Below are 24,686 nucleotides of genomic sequence, written 5' to 3'. Positions count from 1 at the left end.
CTCCACAATGAGTTGGAAGGCCGAATCCAGAGGCTCGTCAAATGACTTGGACCTATCAGATGCCTCTTCCCCAGCAGGCCTTCTAGTGCCAGCAGGCTCAGCTGAACCTGCCTCCTCCTGCTGCAAACACGCGTCCGTGCGGTGACCACCAGATTGTGAACCCAAGCCTGCTCTAGATCTAGGTCCTACTGAGGTGTGTGTCTCTGCCCTGGTGGAGGGTGTGGGTAAGCACTGTGGCGGGTCTCCCAAGCTGCTTATTCCCAGCTGTTCAATGGAGGAGATGTCCTATAGGCTGGAGGTGAGGACGTGGACTGAGCTGAGGGACTGGCTGGCTGAGGGCATCAATCGCTTGGCAGAGCTCCCTGTGAACCAAAGTAGAGATAATTAGTGCATGGCAGCAGAGTTAAAAACAGGAGAGAGAGGGTTCTCACAGTTGCATTGAGAGAGGGATGACATAGTGCAGGATCCTCACATGGGTGTTCATCACCGACCTCACCGTCACGCAGGCAGGTTTCATATTCTCACCAGTCAGCACGATGGCACACTCCTCAAAGTGAGTGAGGGGCCTAATGTGAGCCACACCACCTCCAATCTGGGACCTCTCCCTGCTGTTGTGAGCCAGCTTCTCCTGCATGAAAACAGATGGAGAGAGTATGAGCAGGACACATGGCACTGTGTGGGATGTTTGTGTGGCGAACAGAGCCATGGACGGGATAAGGACACAAGTTCCAGAGGGTATGAGCCTGATGGAGATGTGATGGTGTGTGTGAGAATTAATGGTGTTGTCCCTTTTGGTGTGAGATCCCTGTGGATGTGTGATGGGTTTGGGAGTGTGTGTTGAGAGTGATGAGGTGGTTGACGTACCCTGGCGGAATGGCTGAGACCATTCATCCTCTTGCTGCTCTGGATAGCTGACCTCCTCTGTGCTCTGGGTGTTGCTGACTGCCACTGCCACCGCCTCCCAGGCTAGATTGGTGACTCTGGTGGACCTCCTGCGGCCAGAGCAGGGGTAGAGGACATCGCAGTGGGCTTCCACTGCATCCAGCAGGTGCCCCAGATAGGTGTTACTAAGTTTGGGGGCTGCCGTCTTCTTTGCTTTCGGGGCCATCTGTCACCCGATGCAGTCCTGGTCTGTCGACATGAAGTAGGCTGCGCTCTGGTGCGCTTTGAATATGGCACCCGGAGTGAAGAAGTGTTGAAGTCACGGCGTGGCCGGTAAATCTGAGCCCGCCCGCCAGCAATCCGGAGTGTTTCCCGCGAATTCATTATTAATGAGGCAGGACGCACCGGGAGGGGGTGATACGGTGCAAAAGCCCGCCATTGCAGCCAGCAGGTAAAATGACTTTGTTTGTGCCCACTACCACACAGTGTAAATCTGGGATGATTCTGCCCATAGAATTGTTACAGCACAGAAGGAGGCCTGTCGTATCTGCCCTGGCTCTCTAAGAGAAACTCACCCAGTCCCACTCACCCACCTTTACCCCATTTCCCTGCAATTATTTTTCTCCTCCGATAATTATCTGGTTCTTCTTTGGAAGCCTTGATTGAATCTGCTTCCACCACATTCTCAGGCAGCGCATTCCAGATCCTAACCACTCGTTGGGTAAAAAAGTTCTTCCTCACATCGTTATTGCTTCTTTTGCCATTCGCCTTAAATCTCCTGAAGTTGCAGGAGAGTTGACTTTTAAAAAAAAAAGAGGTTTAATTCTGTGTTCTTAGCGATGTAAGACTTATTTTAAAAGCATCCTGGTTGTTAGTGATGATGTGCTGCTGGCTGGCACATCTGTTATGTTATTCCTAATTTTGTAAAGGTTATTCTGGTTTGACCCACAGTATTCTGGGCATGCACCTGTTTGGATGTAAATTCAGCTTGAAGACTGAGAATGGAGACACAATCCCAGACAGAAAGAATTTTGATTCTTTATTGTGGGCAATTGTCACTGTGTTTCAGGTGAGGCTACCCCATGAAAGCAAAAGCTGCTGCTGCTATATTGCAAGTAATAATGGGATAAATGATATATTTTTCTTTAAAGTAGCAATCTTTTTGTGAAGAAAATATAGCATGTTGTTTGATTGCCGCTGCTTACAGTTGGCAATATATATATTTCATTTTTTAATTAGTGTACATAGTTTTGCCATAATTTATTTTACCTACTCATTTAATATTGCATTTGTAACCATATGGGTCTCTGAGAATCTGGTGTAATGTTTTTGAACTGTATGTGCCTTTACCATTCGCCCAGCACCATTACATTTTGTATTGGCAATCTGGAGTAAGAATACAAGCCAGCATGTATCAGTGCCAGTCCCCAGCCCAGAAAAATGGAGAGGGTTAGCGGCAGGAAGTGCATCTGGCTGTAAAACCACCTGCCAAATCCAAAACAATGATGGTGAATATGAAAGTGATCAATCAGCATTGTGGCGACCCCACGCAACATGGGAAAAGCCAAAAGAGGAAGGAAGGAAGGAATCTGGAGTAAGGATATGGACAAGTCTCCATAGCTTCATGATGAACTGGTAATGTCAAGTTCTTTGTCCTTTAGATCCTTACACAGGAGGATTGGAATGTAGTCCTGTATAATGGAATGGCCTCCACCTCACCTTGGGCTGCCCTCTACTTTGTGGCATTAATGATTTTTGGCAACTATGTACTTTTCAACTTACTGGTTGCTATTCTTGTGGAAGGCTTCCAAGCAGAGGTAAGTTGTGTCGTAGACTTTGTTTTCAGTCATTGTATGGTCTCCCCCTCATCTTTTCTTTGTGTCTTCTATTCCTGTATTCTCCCCCAATCCATCAATGGCCGCTGCCTTGTCTCCTTCTTTCAAAAACCTCCCTGAAAGCCCTTTTCAGTCATATCTTCAGTTCTCTGTTCTTGCTTCCTCATTCTACCTCTCCTTTCCCACGCCCCCCAACTCCCCACCTTCGTGTCCACTATACCCCCTACCTCCTTAATGAAAGCATTTGGTCCATAGCCCTGAAGGTTACGGGATTTCAGTCACCTCTTAACTGAGTTGAAGGTTTCTGCCTTTACTACGCTTTCAGGCAGAGTTCCAGACCCCTACCTCCCTCTGGGTGAAAATATTTTCCTCATCTCCCCTCTAACCATTCTACCAATCACTTTAAATCTATGCCCCAAAGTCACTGACCTCTATGCTCAGGGAAATAGGTCCTTCACATCCACTCTATCAGGCCCCTCATAACCTTGTAATCAAATCTCCCCTCAGCCACCTCTGTTCTGTGGAAAAAAAACCCCAGTCTATCCAATCTTTCCTCATAGCTGCAATTTTCCACTCCTAGTAAACATCCTCTGTACCGCCTCTGCAATGAGGTGACCAGAACTGCACATAGTGCTCAAGTTGTGGCCTAACTAGTATTTTGTAGAGCTCCAGCATAACCTCCCTGCTCTTATATTCTATGCTACGGCTGATAAAGGAAAGTATTCCGTATGCTTTCTTAACCACGTTATAGACCTGTGGATCTGTGGACATACATTGCAAGATCCCTCGCTTCCTCTACACCTTTCAGTATCCTCCCATTTAACTGTACATTTCTTTGCCTTGTTTGACCAAATACATCACCTCACACTTCTCCAGGTTGAATTCCATTTGCAACTTTTCTACCCGCCAGCCACCCTTCTCACTATCAACCATGCAGCCAATTTTTGTGTTGTCTGCAAACTTCTTGATCATGTCACGACTCACTGGGGATAGTGCGCTGCAGTATCAAGCCCCACTGCTCCTCTAGCCGTGACAAATGTGAAAAGTTTAGGTTAACAGAATACAAGTACCAGGTTTGTCAACTTAATAAGTAAATAACTGTTTATTGAACAAATTATTATTAACCAGTGGCAAAAGAAAGAAATATGAACTGCTAATTTCTAACACTATAACCTGAACTCTACCCCTTCTTAAATCCCTATACACACACATACAAGACACATAAGACACACAAAAGCATGGATTCTAAGGGTGAAATAAAACAGTTCAATAGCACAAATTCCCAAGTACAGGATTCGATGGGTTGATTTTGATTGATGTCTCCCAAATTCCTTTCAGTTCTTTGTTGATGACACAAGGTGGTCTTCCAGCACTTTCAGTCTTTAGCTCACTGGTTGAATTCATACCTTTCAATATCTCTAACAGTGATTTTCCCCTTTGTCTCTTGACAGGGTTTTTCACAGAGAGAGCAGGTTATAGAGATATGAGGAGAAAAAGCCAGCTAGCTATTATTGTGGAATTACTGGAATCTTACGCACACAGGAGCAAGAGGTTTTAGGTCTTTTTCCTTTCAGGCTAGAAGCTATTCTGCTGCACTGCTCTCACACAAAACGTGGTCACCTGGTCAGGAACTAATTAAAAGTTATTGCCAGGCAGTTCCCCATTTCTCCTTGGCACCATCCTGCCTTTCATGGCACACTCTGTTCCAGGACAGCAACCTTGTATATATCCCTCACACTGTTCCAGTGGACATGTCCTTCAAACTGCAGCCATTGTAATTTTAATCCACAGTCCAACAGAAATAAAAAGATAGGTTCTTTACAACAGTCCAACAGAAATAAAAAGATATATTCTTTACAATCATACCCTCTACATTTAAATCCAAGTCATTGATATATACCACAAAAAGCCCTGTGGAACCCTGCTGAAAACTGCCTTCCAGTTGCAAAACCACATGTCAACCATTACCCTTTGTTTCCTGCCATTGAGTCAATATTGTATCCAGCTTGCAACATTCCCCTGGATCCCATGGGCTTTATTTTTTTAAACACTCTGTCATGTAGGACCTTGTCAAAAGCCTTGCTAAAATCTATGTAGACCACATCAATTGCACTACCTTCATCAATCCTTCCTGTTACCGTCTAAAAAAATTCAGTCAAGTTAATCAGACATGATCTTCCCTTAACAAACCCATGCTGACTGTCCTTGACAGTTTATCCTGTCTCTCAGAATTGGTTCCAGTAATTCGCCCACTTATGAGGTTAGAATGACTGGCCTGTAATTATTCGGTCTATCCCTCACTCCATTTTTAAACAAATATACAATGGCCAGAAACTTACCTATGTCGGGAGGGCTGGGCGCTGCCATTTTACGTGGGCTGGCCGATTAAGGCCTGCACAGCGTGGCACATGGCTGGTACTTGTGCGGACGGGGGAGGAGGGAGAGTCGGGGCCTGCACTCTTTTGCACGCAGCGACCTCTCTGAGGCATGGAGCTGCCTCAGGGAGATTAAGTACACAATAAAAGTTTGTAAATAATAAAGTTAAAAATTATTTAAACATATCCCCTCATGTGACACTGTCACATGAGCTAGGACATGTTTGTGAATTGTGAAAAATTAATTAATAATTTTATAAAACCTTCAGGAAACCTCATCCCGCCCGTGGATGAGGTTTCCTAAAAAACGCGAAGGCCGCCTGGGCTCTTCGCCTGCCCGCCAACCTTAAGGTTGGACTGGCAGCGTTGCTAACTACTTTAATTGTTTTTTTAATAGCCTTAATAGGCCATTGACAGTTCTGCTGCGCATCCACCGAACGTAATATCTAAATGACGCGCAAAGACGTCGGGACACACGCCCACCGTCGTCGCCCATCATTTTGCGCGTTAGCGTGTCGGGCCCGCCCCCGCACATCGACGGCAATATTCTGGCCAATGTTAACAGTCCTCCAATCCTCCAGCACCACACCTGCAACCAGTGAGGATTGGATTATGCTGGGGTTAAAGGGGTTACATTGTGAGAACAGATTGCATAGGCCTGTCTTGCATTGACTGTGGAAGACTAGGGGGTGATCTAATTGAGGTTTTTAAGGATTAAAGCATTTGATAAGGTAGATAGAGACAAACTGTTTCCTCTGCGGGGGAAGTCCAGAACAAGGAGGAAAGACCTTAAAATTAGAGCTTGGTCACGTAGGGTTTATATCAGGAAGCACATTTTCACACAAAGGGAGGCAGAATTTTGGAATTCTCTTCCCTAAAAACCTGTTGTGGTTAACGTCAATGAAAAATTTTGCAACTGAGGTTGCTAGAATTTTGTTAGGCAAGTTTTAAGGAACTAAGGCTGTTAGATGGAGCTAAGGTGCAAATTTGCATACTCCAATTGAATGGCAGAGCATGCTTGAGGGCTGAATGCCTTATTCCTGTTCCTATGTTTGTACATTTTACTTAGCTGGCACTTTCAAGAGTAGGCATTGATAAAATAGCTATTTCTTCATATTTCCTGGTTCAAATGTTTGAAACCTTTGGCCTTGAAGTTGAAGTGTAAACCGTAAGCAGGTAAACGTGTAATCTCTTGGCTGAATATATGAAGCATTAACCCATTTTGTTTTTCTAACCTTAATATAACAGATTCTACAAGTTGCTTCTTATTATCAGCACTTATCTTTGTGTATTAAATTAATATTTCAGGGTGATGCCAACAGATCAGATACAGATGAAGAAAAAACATCTGCTAATTTTGAAGATGAGTGTGAACGATTTAAAGATCATTCTTCCGGTGAGAGTGACTAAGAATAGCTGTTACTGATTATATATCGAGAAACCTCCCTTTCAGAATTGCTGCCTTTCTATTAATACCTGTTCTACCTTCTGCAGAATTAAAAATGTATTCGGTTGTCATGACATCAAATGGACATTTGGATTCGCGAAGCAGTATACCACCACCTATTATCATGCGTACTGCTGCTACGCCCATGCCTACACCAAAGAGTTCACCATATATGGATTCAGTTCATACTTACTTAGAGTCCAGAAGGGGCAGCAGTGCTTCCATTGATCCTATGAATTATGACCAGAGGTCTTTGGTAAGCTGCTGAGTTGCACAACATTTACATATTTACTTTTTGGCACTTGTGTAGGTGTATTTCTAAATACTACTGTCAGAAAATATTTATTACATGTGTTATTGGATGCTCATCAAGTCACCTCGGGGTAAGTTTTCAGAGACACTGCACTGAATTTCCGCCAAGCAGAATCTCTGAAAAAATACACATTTTAATTTTCTTTAACTTACAATTTGCTCTCAATAGTTTGTCAATTGAAGGAAACATTTTGAACAAACAATAAAATGACAGCTTTGAGTAAATTTTCAACAAGGATTTAAACAACCATTGCTGTAAAACACTCAGGGTGAGAAATTGGGATTATTTATGCCTGTTTTTTGGGGACTATAAGTGTCCCTGGAGCTCCAAATGGTGTATGAGGCCCACGCACTTGAAGGACAAATTGCACTGAGCACCATATTGGTGAGGTTGTGTAATACAGATTTGTTGCCAGTAGTGCTCAATGCTTGTGGTGTTCCCATGCATCTGCTGCCCTTGTCCTTCTGGGTGGTAGAAATCGTGGGTTTGGAAGATGATGTTGGAGGAGCCTTGGTGAGTTGCAGCAGTGCGTCTTATAGATGGTACACACAGCTACCACTATGAGTCGGCGATGGAGGTAGTGAGCGTTTAAGGTGGTGGGCAGGGTGCCAATCAAGCGGGCTGCTTTGTCCTGGATGGTATTGAGCTTCTTGAGTGTAGTTGGAGCTGCACTCATCCAAGGCAAGTGGAGAGTATTTCATCATACTCCTGACTTGTGCCTTGTAGATGATGGACAGGCTTTCGGGAGTGCGGAAGTGAGTTAGTCTCTGCAGAATTCCCAGCCTCCGATCTGCGATTTTAACAATGCCTTTATCACCTGTTAACAGCGATTCACCACCACCAACAAATAGCTGTTCAGGCACGCTGACAACCCCCATAGCCATCTGTTCCACAAGACGATGTGTCTTAGCTAGGCTGACCCCTAGTCTGGGTGTTTTCACCCTTTTGGCCTGCAATGACAACATGAGTTTATATAACGCATGGAGGAATATTTCTGTTCACTGCATCTGTAACACTGCATCACAATGCTCATTCACATGTGTTCTGTATGCACTTACACGAGCTGTGTACACATGCAAGCCTTAAAGCTGAAACAGAGGTACGTGCCTGGATCTGCACCTGACGTGCTACAACCTACAAGGCTATGGGCTGGGTGCTGGAAGGTGGGATTAGAATGGGCAGCTAGTTTTTTCATCTGGCGCAGACACGATGGGCTGAATGGCCTCTTTCTGTGCCAGAACATTTCAATGTTCTTGGTGCCTGTCTCTCATCTTATCTGCAGCATGCAGATGTGACCCTTCTCTTAGAGCCCTGTGTGGATGTGCCAAGCTGGTCTCATCTTCCTGAATGCAGCAGGTGATCGAATCTTTTCCTGCACTGAATCCATAAGCACATACCTTTGGCCTTGAAGTTGAAGTGTAAACTGTAAGCAGGCAAACGTGTAATCCCTTGGCTGAATGTATGAGGCATTAACCCATCAACCCACCAGTGATTGCTCCACAGCCAGCTTTAGCAAGGAGATTCTACAACATGCCCAGTCTTCCAACTGTTCCGCAGTCCACTAAAATGCTCATTACTTTGCAGTCTGTGTCCGAGGGATGAAAAGGTCTGGAGCACTTGGTGGCACTTTGATGCCACTGCTTTGGTTGAGTGGGCAGAGAAGCTAGAGGCCTGATTCCAAACGTATCAATGTGGCTGTGCCTGAACTGTCTTAGCTGCAGAAGAATGGACATTTTATATAAGGTTTCCCTAATACGTGGCTGCTTCCCTGCGCCCCTCACGTGTACTTGTGCACTACCTTCAAATGCAGGGCAGCCCTTGCCCATTCCCCTCCCCCTCCCCCAAATGTGCATCAATCTTGAAGTTCAAAAGGCAACCTCGGCGAGTGCTCTTCAACATTACTGTGCACTCACCTCCGAGTTGCCCTCAAAGCGCAGCCTGCCAAGTGCACACCTTATATATGCTATTGCGAAACACATCGGTGTGCAATCACGCCATCGTGGACGGGCAATTCAGTTGGGGACGCGGGGGGAATGATTCTGGCGTGCTGGGCTTATAAATGATATGCAGATGTATTACAATGAGGTTCCCGACGTCCGATGGCAGGAAATGCGGCCCACTATTGGCGAGTGGAATAGACGATCGCAAACTGGTTTCATGATGTCTTGACACCGCTTTTTGACCTTCTTGCTGTATTGTCCGCTCATGCCACCGAACACACCCGACGCCAGCAGGCACAGAAAACCCCGGCCTTTAATTCAACAGCAACAATGACAATGCTCCCATAGAGAATTATGGGCCATCTGTTCCAGGGTCAGTAAACAGTTGGCAAAACATTTACAGCTTGGACACTCACCAGACAGGACAATGACATCTCCTCCAGGGCGCAGGGACTTCAGCACTGACGATCTACCTCTCAAATGGGCCTCTCAGAAGGTCGGCTTTTTATCTGCACCTGAGCCATCTAACCCACGCCAGGCCAGCCTCTGACCGCTCACTATTCTGGGGTCATCCACCCCGACTCCTGTTCTAGCCCGCCGCCCCTGAATGGAAAATCGAAAGTTTAGGCCACCATTTTTAAAGGTCAGGTCCGCGGAGCTGGGAATTCTCCTGTCTCTGTGCACCTGAAGTGGGACTGAAAATCTGGATCATAGCACTGTTGCTGATTGAGTTCTTCTGGCTGTTGCTTCAAGTGCCTTCTATACTGTTTAAAGCTCCAAAAATCTACAGGGAGTAGTGTAGCAGGTGCGGAGGAAGTTTTATTTGTTCATGAGATGCGGACGTTACTGGCATGCTCAGCATTTATTGCTCATTGCTAATTACTCTTGAGAAGGTAGTGGTGAGCCTCTTTCCTGAACCACTGCAGTCCATGTGGTGTAGGTACACCCAATGTGGTGTTACGGAGGGAGTTCCAGGATTTTGACCCAGTGGCAATGAAGGAACAGTGATAGATTTCCAAGTCAAGCTGGTGTGTGGTTTGGAGGAGATCATGCAGGTGGTGGTGTTCCCATGCCCCTGCTGCCCTGTTCTTCTTGGCAGTAGAGGTCGCAGATTTGGAAGGTGCTGTTGAAGAAGCCTTGGTGGGTTGCTGCAGCGACTCTTGTAGATGGCATGCACTGTTATCACTGAGCGCCAGAAATGGAGGCACTGAATGTTTAAGGTGGGGGTGAGGTGCTGATCAAGTGGGGTGCTTTGTTCTGGATGGTATCGAGCTCTTTGAGTGTTGTTGAAGCTGCGCATACCCAGGCAAGCAGAGCATATTCCATCGCACTCCTGACTTGTGCCTTGTAGATGGTGGAAAGGCTTTGGAGAGGAGGTAAGTTACTTGTCGCAGAATTCCTAGCCTCTGACCTGCCCTGCAACTGTGGTGAAGTGGGCTGTGAGAAAGAGGATTAGGAATGACAATATATCATCATCCTTCGTGGTTTCAGGCCTGCCATTGGCCACAGCTTCAGCAATGAGCGGCCCAGTAATAGCCAGCACAGTTTCCTCACTGGAAGCTAGGACATGCAGATGTAACTGTGCCCTTCTGGTTAACTCATGCTGCCTCCACTTGTGTGTCACCTCCTCCTGCAAGAGACTGGGAAGTGTATTAGTTGGTGTTGTGCAATCTGTTTGGCTGATGTGGCTGTCATGGTTGAATTGTTGGCAGTGTGTGCAAGTTGTGATGTGTGGGTGTGAGGCTTGCAGTAATGCTAAGCGTGTGAAGTTGTGTTGGAGCCTTTGAATGTCAGGTGTGAGTCCTGATTGACAGATTGTTAATAAGTGAGTAATGGGCATGGTGAATTGAGCACTGTCTAAGTTAGTGGTGCGACTGATAGGATTTGGTATTTGAAGATGCATGCACTGATTTTGACCACTCGTGTGAGGTCATTGCACTTCTTGCGGCATTATGTGCAGGCCCTCGGGGGTTGCCTCTTGACATTTCCCTATCTTCTCCTTCTGCTTTCTAAGTATGTATAGTGGGAGTTCTGGCCCCTGCAAACATAGGATATCGCTCCTCCTTTCCAACTCCTCTACTAAGGCCTTCAGCATGATGTCTGAAAACCTTGGAGCTTACTGTCTACTATGTTGTGCCACTAGTCAATGTTTCCCAGGCCAGAGTTACTTACACCTGCTCTAACCACGGTGGGCCTTGTATTCAACTAGTTTTAAAGGTGTTGGCCGCTCATGATATTGGTTTTCTTCTGATGTGTCCTGCAATCAACAGTGCAATTAGTACTGGTTGGACACTGAAATCATTGACATAAGCAGACAGCACAAGGTTGGTGTTCTGTCTGCATTACAACAACAGACATGGGTTAATTGCACATCATGATCCCTGTACCCTTTTTCAGGGGCTATCAAATTTAGGCCTCACATTGTTTGGTATGCAGTAATGGAATAATAGTATGTAAAACATGATTTAACCTACCCATAGTAATGAGTGATAAATTTTCTCATGTTGATCAACTTACAAACCGTGGAGGCGACACAGAATTGTATTTCTGTACATACATGATATTTTACTTGTATGATAGTGAGCATAGCATATAATTTGATACGTTAAAGACTGAAAAATGTAGATTAATTTTGAACATTCAAATGTGCCTTCTTTCCCATAAATTATGCAAATCTCACTCGTTAAACAATCAACCCTTTTTCAAAGCACTAGAGAATGTAACATGCTGGTTAATGAAAGGAAGCATAAATTTTTATCTTTGCTTTTTTTGGAGTTCATTCTATCCAATTGATCTCTCTGATGGGGAAATTATGTTCAATGGTCTGTGGCATTAAATGCACATTTAATCATCTATGAAAGACAACCATTTTTCCAATGTATAAGCCAGTTGATTCTGTATAATTTACCATCCTCTGATTGTCTCTAAACATTAAAATCATTTCTCTATTTTACTGTTAGTGAAAAATAAACAAGCTGCCCTAAAATATGCTTTTCTCTTTCCCTCAATCTATTTTCCTAATTTATTTCTTCTAAAATTTCTTTCACTAGTTATTTTCTCCAAACCATCACCTTTTCACATTGTTTGCTTCTGTCGATTATGCACACATTGCATTAGCTTCCAATCTGCCACAGTCGCTCTCTCAATTTCTCTCCCTATTTCCACCATCACTCAACTTTATATTTGCTGTCCTTTCCATGAGATTTTGTCTACATAACATGTAGCTGACATTTCCTTTTTCTCCTTCTTCTCCCCAGATTTGCTTTTTCTCGATTGCCTAACCAGCTAATTTTTTTGCTCATTCTTTCTTTCGTGCTCACTTTTGCTGTCACTATGGATCTTATTCCATCCCATGTGCATTATTTTCATTCCTGGCTACAATTTCCTATTGCCACGGTTGTTTGGTTTCACTGTTGCACAACTGTGAACTGAAACTGCACAACCCTTTGCTCCACCCCAACCATTAGCTCCAAAATATACTTTATGCTGAACATGCCAGGTTCCCAGTAGCTACTTATCCACCAAGACTTAAGTGTCGACCATCAATCTGTAAGACAAGCAGTGTCATGAAAGTGTAATAATTCTCATAATATTATTGTGATTTATTGTGAAAGTAGGTTAATACTGGGGTTTGGACAGTTTCTGTGTTTGTGTGTGTGTGTGTGTGCACACGCGTGTGTGTGGTTTAATTGAATTGGAGACAGCTGGTCTGGAGGCTTTGACTCATCAAAAGGAGAAAAGGAGCTAGGCTTGAAGTGCGAAACATGGCTGAAGTCTTAGAATGTAAGGTGAGGAGAATTTGCATTTTTAGATAAATCAGGGCAGTTTGAATTTCAAAGAGATGGTAAGATGTTTACACCTAGCCACAGAAGCTAGGCCAAGCAGTGTATTTTTTCCCCCAAAGGTTACTGACAATATTAACACCATGAGAAGATTTATATTATGAGAAAGGTAAAGTTCCAAAGACATATGGGAACAATCGAGAATTTACATTAAAAGGGAGAACATGTGTAAAGGAGAATGAGTGATGTGTCAGGGAAGGCATTGTAAGATCTACCAGAAGTGTGAGAAGTCTCCAGTATTTGTGCATTAAGCCTGCTGTCTACAGAAACCGGAGCTGGGAAAAGCCACTTTGAATTCTACTGTCCAGGGTGTTGTGTTGATTTGCCTGGATCTGTTTAAAATCATTTCTTTTTTTACTGCTGCCATAATGGGGATGTAACTGGAAGCCAGATTAATTAGGCGTTTAGGAATTATTATACTGGTAATTTGTAGATCTATGTATGTGCTTGAAATATTTTCTTTTGTTAATAAATGTTTAATTTAGTTTTCTAAAAAATCTCTGCAGTCTTGGTGGACTTATTACCTCTAAATTCAGAGCACACATCTTAAAATAAATACTAATTGCAAAACGTTGTGGTAGCAGGATCAAATTGCCCTCATGGATTTGATCTGCAGATCACTAGTTGCCCTTGAGAAGGTGGTGGTGAGCTGCCTTCTTGAACTGCTGCAGCCCATGTGGTGTAGGTACACCCACAGTGCTGTTAGGAAGGGAGTTCTAGGATTTTGACCCAGCAACAGTGAAGGAACGGCGATATATTTCCAAGTCAGGATGGTGAGTGACTTGGAGGGGAACTTGCAGGTGGTGGTGTTCCCATCTATCTACTGCCCTTGTCCTTCTAGATGGTAATGGTTGAGGGTGTGGAAGGTGCTTTCTAAGGAGCCTGGGTGAAGTCCTGCAGTGCATCTTGTAGATGGTACACACTGCTGCTATTGTGCATCGGTAGTGGAGGGAGTGAATGTTTGTGCATGTGGTGACAATCAAGCGGGCTGATTTGTCCTGGATGGTGTCAAGCTTCTTGAGTATTGTGGGAGCTGCACTCATCCAGGCAAGTGAGGAGTATTCCATCACACTCCTAACTTGTGCCTTGTAGATGGTGGACAGGCTTTGGGGAGTCAGGAGGTGAGTTACTCGTCACAGGATTCCTAGCTTCTGACCTGCTCTTGTAGCCACAATATTTATATGGCTAGTCCAGTTCAGTTTTTGGTCAATGGTAGCCCCTAAGATGTTGATAGTGGGGGATTCCATGATAGTAATGCCATTGATTTTCAAGGGGCGGTGGTTAGATTCTCGCTTGTTGGAGATGTTCATTGCCTGGTACTTGTGTGGCACAATGTTACTTGCCGCTTGTCAGCCCAAGCCTGGATATTGTCCAGGTCTTGCTGCATTTGGACATGAACTGCTTCGGTATCTGAGGAGTCGCAAATGGTGCTGAACATTGTGCAATCATCAGCGAACATTCCCATTTCTGACCTTATGATGGAAGGAAGGTCATTGATGAAGCAGCTGAAGATGGTTGGGCCGAGACCACTACCTTGAGGAACTCCTGCAGTGGTGCCCTGGGGCTGAGATGACTGACCTCCAACAACCACAACCATCTTCCTTTGTGCTAGGTATTACTCCAACCAGTGAAGAGGTTTCCACCTGATTCCCATTGACTCCAATTTTGCTAGGGCTCCTTGATGCCACACTCAGTCAAATGCAGCCTTGATGTCAAGGGCAGTCACTCTCACCTCACCGCAGGAGTTCAGCTCTTTTGTCAATGTTTGAACCAAGGCTGTAATGAGGTCAAGAGCTGAGTGGCCCTGGTGGAACCCAAACTGAGCATCAGTGAGCAGGCTATTGCTAATCAAGTGCCACTTGATTGCACTGTTGATGACCACTTCCATTCCTTTACTGATGATCGAGGCTATATTGATGGGCCAGTGATTGACTGGGTTGGATTTATCTTGCTTTTTGTGTACAGGACATACCTGGGCAATTTTCCACATAGCTGGGTAGATGCCAGTGTTGTAGCTTTACTGGAACAGCTTGGCTAGGGGCACGGCAGGTTCTGGAGCACAAGTCTTTGGTACTATTGCCAGAATATTGTCAGGCCCTATAGCCCTGCACTATCCAGTGGCTTCAGCCATTTCTTGATATCACGTGGAGTGAATCAAATTGGCTGAAGACAATCTGTGATGCTGGAGACCTCCGGAGGAGGCCGAGATGGATCATCCACTCGGCACTTCTGGCTGAAGATTGTAGTAAATGCTTCAGCCTTCTCTTTTGCACTGATGTGCTGGGCTCCTTCATCATTGAGGATGGGGATATTTGTGGAGCCTTCTCCTCCAGTGAGTTGTTTAATTGTCCACCACCATTTACGATTGGACGTGACAGGACTGCAGAACTTAGATCTGATCCGTTGGTTGTGGGATTGTTTAGCTCTGCCTTTCACTTTTTTTCCCCCATGGGAAGTGGGCATCACTGGCTAGGCCCATCCCTAATTGCCCTTGTTCAGAGGGCATTTAAGAGTCAACCCCATTGCTGTGCGCCTGGACTCACATGTTGGCCAGACCAAGTAAGGACGGATAGCAGATAACAATGCTTTCATTAGACTTTTAATTCCAGATTTTTATTTAATTCAAATTCCACCATCTGCCGTGGTGGGATTCGAACCCCGGTCCCCAGAGCATTACCCTGGGTCTCTGGATTACTGGTACAGCAACAATACCACTATCCATCACCTCCCTCCAATCTTGTAAAAATTGTGACATCCATTTGATTGTGCTCACAATCTCCAAACTTATTTATGCTGCTTGCTTCACTTTCTTCCTTTCACCTTCTAAGGAATTCTGAATTGTCTTTCTGCATGTGAGGAGTGCTACAGAAAGGTAAATGTAGCAGAAAGAGCCACATTATTGGGACACCTTTTTTTTAAAAAAGCCAAAAAAAATCTATTTATCTGATTATTTTTGTTTCTGTAAGTTATTTTTCTTTAAACAGTGAAGATTTATGATATCTTCCCAGCTACTAATTGGAAGAAGTTCCTGAGCTCAACAATGTAATAAAGCTGAATTAATATCCGTAGAAATAGTTATGTACCATGGCTTCATTGATGATTGTCATTCTAGCTGCTTTCACTCAGTATTGAACTCAGTAACACCTCCCAACAAATATTGCTGATGATACCATCAACAACAAAGTAGAATGAAATCTTCCATTCATGTAGCACTGTATTGTGCCTCTCAGAAATCCATCCTAGAACTTTTAATTATGATAAATGATTTAGAAATAATGTATCTGATGTCATGTTGGAAAACACAAAAGAACAAAAGACCATTGAACTGGATGAATGACCAACTAATCTGTTTTGGATAATACTGGTTGAGGAAGGAATGTTGGTCAAGACACTGGAAGAACTTTTCACTCTTTGAATTGTTCCGTGGGATCTTCAACATACATCGAACTTGCTAGATAGGACTTTGACTAACAGCAATTTCAATGGTGCCACACTCCCGTAATACTTGTGCTTGTGTCCCAGAGTGAGGTTTGAATATCCAGACTTCTGGCCCAGAATCAATGGTGCTGCTAACTGACACAATCACAAACTTTTCACTTTAAACATTAATGATCTAGATGAAGGAACTGAGGGCATCCTGGCTAAGTTTGCAGATGATACAAAGATAGGTGGAGGGACAGGTAGTATTGAGGAGGCGGGGAGGCTGCAGAAGGATTTGGACAGTTTAGGAGAATGGGCAAAGAAGTGGCAGATGGAATACAACGTGGGCAAGTGTGAGGTCATGCACTTTGGTAGGAAGAATAGAGGCATAGACTATTTTCTAAATGGGGAGAGAATTCAGAAATCAGGAGTGCAAAGGGACTTGGGAGTCCTAGTCCAGGATTCTCCTAAGGTTAACTTGCAGGTTGAGTCGGTAGTTAGGAAGGCAAATGGAATGTTGGTATTTATTTCGAGAGGACTGGAATATAAAAGCAGGGATGTGCTGCTGAGGCTTTATAAGGCTCTGGTCAGACCACATTTAGAATATTGTGAGCAATTTTGGGCCCCGTATCTCAGGAAGGATGTGCTGGCCCTGGAGAGGGTCCAGAGGAGGTTCATGAGAATGATCCCAGGAGTGAAAGGCTTAACATATGAGGAACGTTTGAGGACTCTGGGTCTATACTCGATGGAGTTTAGAAGGATGAGGGGGGATCTGATTGAAACTTACAGAATACTGAAAGGCCTGGATAGAGTGGACGTGTGGAAGATGTTTCCATTAGTAGGAGAGACTAGGACCCGAGGGCACAGCCTCAGAGTAAAGGGAAGACCTTTTAGAACAGAGATGAGGAGAAACTTCTTTAGCCAGAGAGTGGTGAATCTATGGAATTCATTGCCACAGAAGGCTGTGGAGGCCAGGTCATTGAGTGTATTTAAGACCGAGATAGATAGGTTCTTGATTGGTAAGGGGATCAAAGGTTATGGGGAGAAGGCGGGAGATTGGGGTTGAGAAACTTATCAGCCATGATTGAATGGCGGAACAGACTCGATGGGCTGAATGGCCTAATTTCTGCTCCTATGTCTTATGGTCTAATCTAACATTAGGACAGCAAAAAGGGATATTAAAATGAACAATAATTATTTGTAATTGATTTTTGGAGGGGTTCCAGGTAGTGTGATATCTTTCATTTATGCATTGGTTTGGTGATTCATTGTGAAAGAGGCATCTAAGTTCAGCACTTGTCATTTGTTTGATTCAAGAGATTCCAAAACCAAATTATTTACTACATCGTTGATGTTCTACTTCATCTTGTGTGCTACTTCATCTTGTATGCACGTTTGATTGCTTCACATTGTTGACAGTACAGAATATCTTGGCAAATGGAAAAGCAGTCATTGGAGAACCTCAAAATGTGAATAACATCAGGAAGGGGTTTAATGTATTACGTTACTTTAATAATACCCTAGCACTCTTGCTGGTTACTTCCCTCTATGTTAATTTTTCTGCTGTTCCCATAAAAATGTAAAATGTATTTCTGATGTATGTACTATATATTATGTGTACACTGTGTGAGAAGCATGTTCTGATTCAAATGTTTGACAAAGAAATACTGCATTCACCAACACAGTTGATCCTGCCACACATTTGTACACATTCTAGACATCTGTACAATGGCAAATGTATCATTTACTACATAATGCATAGAAAGAATGGGAGCAAAATCCATAGGACAGACTAGGGTTAAAACTGATTTTCTTTTTAATAGCTAACAGATTTTCACAAAACTTTTCATGTGCTGATACTGAAAGCTATAGTAGGGTATGGGTGATAAATAACTAAGTGGCAGCAGACATAATGGGAAAAAGCAAATTCTTTGACCATTTCACCCCATAATATTTCCCTGTTGATAAACATACATCAGCACTGTTACAAAAGAAGCCTTTTTAACAACAATAGACAAAGCAAAAGCTTTCCTATCACCCCATTTCTGGCAGTAAGAGGTAAATTTTTATAATGACACAGTTGCTGAGGAAATACTTTAAGGATGTCCCCTTACCCATTACTATTAGTTATTATTTCTCGAATATAACCTTCGATACGTATTGAATTCCAACTGTTTAAATGCTGGGAAAGACAGTGCTATTGAAAAGGGAGTGTCACCATGCAAGTGAAACACTTTGCCATGAGCTGGTGACTCTATTTATCTGTAAACACACATCGCCCGATATGCCATACAGCCATGTAGATCAGGAAAGCCCCCACTGTGTTGAGTGAGCTGATCTCAGTCAGGGTGGCAATACGGGTACTAAAATCAGTTTCAGTGTATCCAGGCTGGGAAGGGTAAAAATGATCAAGAGTTCTCCACTTTGATCTCAATCTGGTGAGCCCTATCTATGGACGATGGATGAGGAAAGGGTTAAACTTGGCAGTGATATCCTCCACAATGGAATAGCCTGATAAGACTCAAAGGGTAGGCCCCTGAAATGCATAGCTGCTGACGAGACACCGTTATGGTGTTAACATTCAAGGAACAATGCCCCAGTAAGCGAATGGATCTGCAAGGAGTGTAGAAGATTCAGGAGAAGGGCAGAAGAATCAGTTTACCGTATTTACCAATTGGGGTAATGGAATTGATAATATCTAGTTCACATCTTATTGTATTTATCTTTTTACTCTTTCATTGCCATATATGTTTATAATATATATATATTTGTCTATTTGTGTTTTCCAGTCCAGTATTCGCAGTTCACCTTGTGCCCCCTGGGGCACCAACAGTAATTGGGGTAGTCGCCGGTCTAGTTGGCATAGCCTTGGGAGAGCACCCAGCTTGAAAAGGAAGAATCAGTCAAGTGAAAAGGAATCTCTGCTGTCTGGTGAAGGACATGAAAGCTGTGGTGAAGATGATGAATCAGAAGATGCAAAGTCGAGCAAAGCTGGCAGCCTCAGTGGATGGTCCTTGCACCATCGAGCAGAATCTTTTGACACCAAAGGATCTTTAGACTTGCCTGAACTACTTCAAGTACCAGTTCTGCGACATCCTGTGACCTTGAATCCAATGAGCGTGACGCCTTGTGACTATCAAGACTGCAATGGCAAATCCTTGCATATTCCAAATGAGGTCTTTCCTCGTATGGATAACCACAAAGATGACCCAAATGATTATGAAGATGAAATTGATGATGTAAATTTACCTGGTTTGATTAACACTTGCAAATTGGCATATTTTATGTAGACCAGAGCGAATCAATTTGTCTTCAGAGTTGAAATTGCTGTGCAATATTAGATTATTTTAAATGAGTTAATATCTTGTTAAAATAGCAGAGAAATTTTGTGCAAATAATTTGTATTGCACAGCTCAATTTCAAATTTTCATTCATTTTAATTTTTATTCAACACAACTGTTGCCACCCTGCATAAATGTTTAATATTCCGACTGAATATTTTTACATAAATGCTTCAGCTGAATCCCAACAGCAAAATATCAAAAGGATACAGATATCTACTTGAATATCTTTATAATGTACATTATCTTTGCAAAAAATGTTCTGTTGCATGGATCATTTGAAGAAAGTTACTGTTTAATTTCTCAGATTTTCAGATCAGTTGAGGGAATAGTTTGCATTGTTGTGCATCAACAGTACAAATCCAACTTTTTGCAAGCTGAGTGCACAATATCAGGTGCAAAGGCTTCAGGCCCATAGAACGCCTGCAGTGCAGAGTATGCTATCATGCAGTGGGTTTGATTTTGAGTATTCAAGGTGATTAAATTAACTTCTGCGTCCTCCGCTGTCCATAACACAGCACTGGGGATTCTCTAGAATAAAAGAAAAATACTGCACACGCTGGAGATCCAAAAGAAAAACAGAAAGTGCTGGAAGAACTCAGCAGGTCTGGCAGCATCTGCAGAGAGAGCGACTTGGGAGATCCAAAGACGAGTCATATTTAACTCTGTTTCCCTCACCACAGATGCTGCCAGACCTGCTGAGTTCTTCCAGCACTTTCTGTTTTTCTACCGGGGATGCACTTTGGCTTGTGGTACCCATATTAAATAGGTACTAGTTGGGTGATCCCTTCAGTTATTTGGGAGAGGCTTAGGCAATTTTTTTTGGCTGCTTACACTAATTAGACAGAACCATCCCAGTCCTGCAAAGGCAGGGACAGGAGCAAATTTTGAATCGTACATCATGTCAACTTCCCGATGCTTTCCCGTCTCCAATTGATCTTGCCAGTGCAGGGTGTACAGCTGCAATGGTTAGTTGCCCGGCAGTGGCGAGTAGCCAATTAGGGCCATTTGAGGGACTAATTTATGGCAATGTGCTGCCGCTGGGAACTGAACTTCTCAACATTAGTCAGGCCCCTCGCTGAGGCTGAAGCCCAGCAGGTACCTGAAGGCAGTTTCCCGGTGACAAGCCAGGGAATCATCTATGCCTCCTCTAAATCCCCCCAACCTGGGGCCGTGGGGATCAGCAGACCCCAGCCATGGCTACAAGAATCCTGTGGAGGGGTACCTCTCCAAAATAATGGCCTGCCAGCTGTTGCCGTTCTTTATTTTAAAATTTTCATATGGCTTCAGGGAGTGCCTCCATCTTGAGGTGCCTTCACTGCCTCCTACATGCTTCAGCAGTGCCCACCTCTCCCAGTGGGTCTGCCAGCTATCTGCATCTTTGGGCCCTCTGATTGGGCCTCTTGCCTTGGGAACTGTCCGCCATCCTTAATTGAACAATGAACGTGGAGGAGGCCTCTTAATTGGCTTGCCTTGAGGAAGCTCGAGCCTATGTGTGGAATGCAGATACCATTGGGGTTGGGACCTGGAAATTGCCCTGATGCCAGAGAATCTTCTAAGACCAGAAGAGTCTATCCAATAATTTGACTGTTTACCATGCATTTGCCTCCATCCTAGTGTTCTGGCAACTTAGCAATTAACCCCTGTTTGTCATCTATGAGTTTTCCTCCTGTGCTATTTAATTTAGCAGTCCCACATTTATAGTCATGAGCATTCCACTTGGGATACCTCTAAATTTGCTGGTGAAGGAGGCATAAAGGAGAGGTACATGTGTGTATAGATTACGATGTACCATGGTCTGTCAAGGGAAATTTGTATTAGGAAGCTGCAATTCACAATGGAGGCAGAAGGACAAATATACCATCCTCTGGAGCCCGAGTTTCAGGCAGTTCCAGGACAGGGGCAGCTTTGTAACTGCCTGACAAGGTGACTACTACCTTGAACTTCTATACTATTGCTTTATTCTAAGCAACAGCAAAATATCTCGCAACCAAAAGATACATTAAGTAGTAAAAGCAAAAAACTGCGGATGCTGGAAATCCAAAACAAAAACAAAAATACCTGGAAAAACTCAGCAGGTTTGACAACAACGGCGGAGAGGACCTGCTGAGTTTTTCCAGGTATTTTTGTTTTTGTTTTGTGATACATTAAGTAGCGACAGCTTGCCTCATTTGCCAGCACAGACCCCTTCATTGGTTTCCACTTGGAAACCAGCCACGCCCAGCAATAAGCTCTGCACTCCTACCATATGACAGACTTCCCCAAAGATCAGGGTGTTGCGGGTGACATGTCCGATGTCTTACAAGCTCAAACACCGAATGTCACTCGCTTCATTCATGTGTAGGTACTAAATCACATGCAAGTACATGCCTGGTAGCAATCATTGGGAAGAAATTCATACCCATTCTTTGCAACTCAAGTGTGCCATCATTAAACCACTATTTCCTTTTATCTTTCACTTCTCTTTTCTGCTTTGTTGACATTTTGCTCTACAAGCCACAGGCTTTTACATAGTTTTCTCAATTTAAAGGAATAGTCAGATGATTATCCTAATATATTTTTAAAAAACCTGATCTTTGATGTGCCTTTAGTAAAGGTTGTCCTTTAACTTTTGTTACTTGATGAGTATAAAAATTTGCATTTTTGCAAGCTAATTGTAATTACTGACCTGTGTTCAAATTAAACCATCCATTTTCCTTTCATGACAGAGTTACTGTTTTAGAATCCGGCAATTTCTGGAGCCATACAAACCAACTTGGTGTAAAACACATGAAGACTGGGCACTCTATTTATTCGCTCCTCAAAACCGGTACAGTGCTTTCATTTCAGATTGCTTTTCATTCATGCATTGACTATAATGCTACTTTTAACAGTGGCATTCATTGGTCTAAAAGGTAGGCCAGAGCTTTCATGGAGTGGCAATCACCATCGGATTGCCACTCTGCTCCTTTTTATTTACCTTAGTCGGTAACTGCACATTTCTCACCTGGACCTCCGTCCCAGGCCTGGTGAGAAATGTGCAGTCCAGCAGCTCCGGAGCCCTTCCAGTGCAGGGCAGCAGCATTGGGGAAAGTGAAATCATGCCCCTTTTTATGGCACTAGCTGATGTAAACCAGATAAGTTTAAAGGTCCCAGCCACTTTGACTAGCCAGGGAGAAGGAATGTGGGTGAGGGTTAGGGTAGTCGGTGGGGGGTGGTGGGGTTGGCTAGTCAGGAAGGGGTAGGGCGGTGAGGGGCGGGGGGATGAGTGGTCGGGGGGAGGCGGTGTCCATGGTCAGGGGAGGAGGTGTCGGTGGGTGATGGAGAGGTGTTGGTGATTGGGGGGAGGGGGTGTTGGGTGGTTGGAGGGAGGGGTGTCGGGTGGTCAGGGGAAAGGGGGTCGAGGGGGAGGGATGTCGGGTGGTCAGGGGAAAGGGGGTCGGGGGGGTTGGGTGATCAAGGAGGGCAGTAGGGGGTGGGAGTGGGAGGGGCTCATGTGGTCAGAGAGTAGTCAGGGGTGAAGAGGGGAGTTGGGGGGATGGGAGGGTAGTCAGGTGGGGAGGGGAGTTGGGTTAGGAGGGTAGTCAGGGATTCGGAAGAGTAGTCGGGCGGGTGATGGGTAGACATGGGCTGGGGGATTTGGGAGGGGCCACGGGAGTTGGTCAGGGTGATAGACGGAGGCTGGGGAGGGGAGTCAGGAGGGTAGCCGGGGTGGGGGGCTTGGTGGGTGAGGGGGTGGGGGGGCAGTCGGGGGTCCAGTGGGGAGGGTTGGGGGAATCAGTAGTATTGTTACCTAGGAATTAGAAGTGGTTTTAATCCTTCTCACATTTCTTGGGCAACTATTCTGCAAAGAGAGTTGAAACCATCCGCAGTCTCCGATTTAAATCGGACTATCAGATGGTTCCCGCTGCAGGGTAATTGCCCATCGGAAGTTTAAACTTCCTGGGCAGTTCCTGTGCTGTCCTTGCATGGGGATTTCTAGGTGGCCCCCCAGCGCATCTTCTGGGGTACGACCCCCCAGAGACCAGAAGTTCTCGATCACTATATGGATTGAATTTTGCCATTGGTGAACAGGGGGCGGGGCCCACTTGCCGACACGCAAAATGACGCGGGATGATGTTGGGGGAACCCCTGACGTCATCCTGCCCCATTTAAATTTTCAGGAAGGCGGGGGCACAGCGAGATCAGCTGTCCGCCCGCCGACCTGTCAATGGCCAATTGAAGCCATTGACAGGATAATTAAAACAATTAAAGGACCTGCCCGTCCAACCTTAAGGCTGGTGGGCAGGCCAGGAGCCCCAGTGGGCTTCTGATAAAACATGAAACCTCATCCACCGGCAGGATGAGGTTTCAGATAGGGTTTAAAAAACTTTAATAAAGTTTTAGTGAAATTTATTAACATGTCCCATCTCGTGTGACATTGTCACATGAGGGGGACGTGTTACGGATTTTTTTATTTTTCAATTTTTAATGTTTGAACAACTTTCAGCAATCTCCCTGAGGCAGCACTTAGCCTCAGGGAGATGTGCACTCTTTCATGCACATGCGCGAAAGAGCGTACTCTCGCATTTGGGGAATACCCCCACCCGCACAGAAAGCGCATAGTGCTTCCCTCCGGAGGTCACGCTGGGTGGGCCTTAATTGGCCTGCCCACTTAAAATGGCGGCGGGGCCCGCTTCTCCGGCGGGGATCGGCTCCCCACCCACCGGAGATCGGGTCGGGCCCGCCCGCCCAGTAGGCAGAAAATTCTGCCCTATGTATTTGTATATATACATGTAACTGCATCCTTTCAAGTTGCAAATTATAGTATTCTTCAAAAATACAGAAATTAATTTAAATTGTTGAGTGCTAGTTTTCATTTTTATACTCATTTTTTACACTTTATATATTAAAACAATGAAATTGATAAATGACTAAGAAATAAAAGGACATGTTAATAGGGTTAGATGAAGAAGAGGAGAGGAGGGTCATGTGGATAATAAACACTGGCGTTAACCTGTTGGACTAAATGGCCTGTTTCTGTGCTGTAAATGCAATGTAATACTATGTAAAGTGATGGACCTCCTGGGTAAAATTTGCAAGTGAGTGACATATCCTTATTTCTATCACCTTAAGGTTTCGCATCATGTGCCAGAAGATCATTGCCCACAAGATGTTTGACCACGTGGTCTTGGTTTTTATATTTCTGAATTGCATTACCATTGCTCTTGAAAGACCTGAGATTGACCCAAACAGTACGGTGAGTATTTGTTATACAACCTGAGTTACCAAGTTTTACATTTTCACTTGACTTGGATTTCTGAGTATGATAA

The 24,686-nt window shown here is 44.3% G+C and overlaps 1 protein-coding gene across 1 annotated transcript in view; it reads left to right on the top strand.

Annotated features, from left to right (window-relative positions):
• The window catches only part of cacna1ha (calcium channel, voltage-dependent, T type, alpha 1H subunit a), a 610,320-nt gene that overhangs the window by 478,823 nt on the left and 106,811 nt on the right, over window positions 1-24,686 (top strand). Inside the window, exons 14-20 of the mRNA XM_078558934.1 lie at window positions 1,834-1,951; window positions 2,544-2,699; window positions 6,401-6,488; window positions 6,587-6,795; window positions 18,844-19,293; window positions 22,104-22,204; window positions 24,490-24,613. Coding sequence (XP_078415060.1) covers window positions 1,834-1,951; window positions 2,544-2,699; window positions 6,401-6,488; window positions 6,587-6,795; window positions 18,844-19,293; window positions 22,104-22,204; window positions 24,490-24,613 — 1,246 coding nt within the window. The remainder of the gene's footprint in view (window positions 1-1,833; window positions 1,952-2,543; window positions 2,700-6,400; window positions 6,489-6,586; window positions 6,796-18,843; window positions 19,294-22,103; window positions 22,205-24,489; window positions 24,614-24,686) is intronic.

This window comes from Cetorhinus maximus, chromosome 15, assembly GCF_964194155.1.
Source record: "Cetorhinus maximus chromosome 15, sCetMax3.hap1.1, whole genome shotgun sequence".
Classification (NCBI taxonomy): domain Eukaryota; kingdom Metazoa; phylum Chordata; class Chondrichthyes; order Lamniformes; family Cetorhinidae; genus Cetorhinus; species Cetorhinus maximus.
Note: the sequence above shows the minus strand (reverse complement) of the source record. Positions and strands in the feature narration are given on the sequence as shown.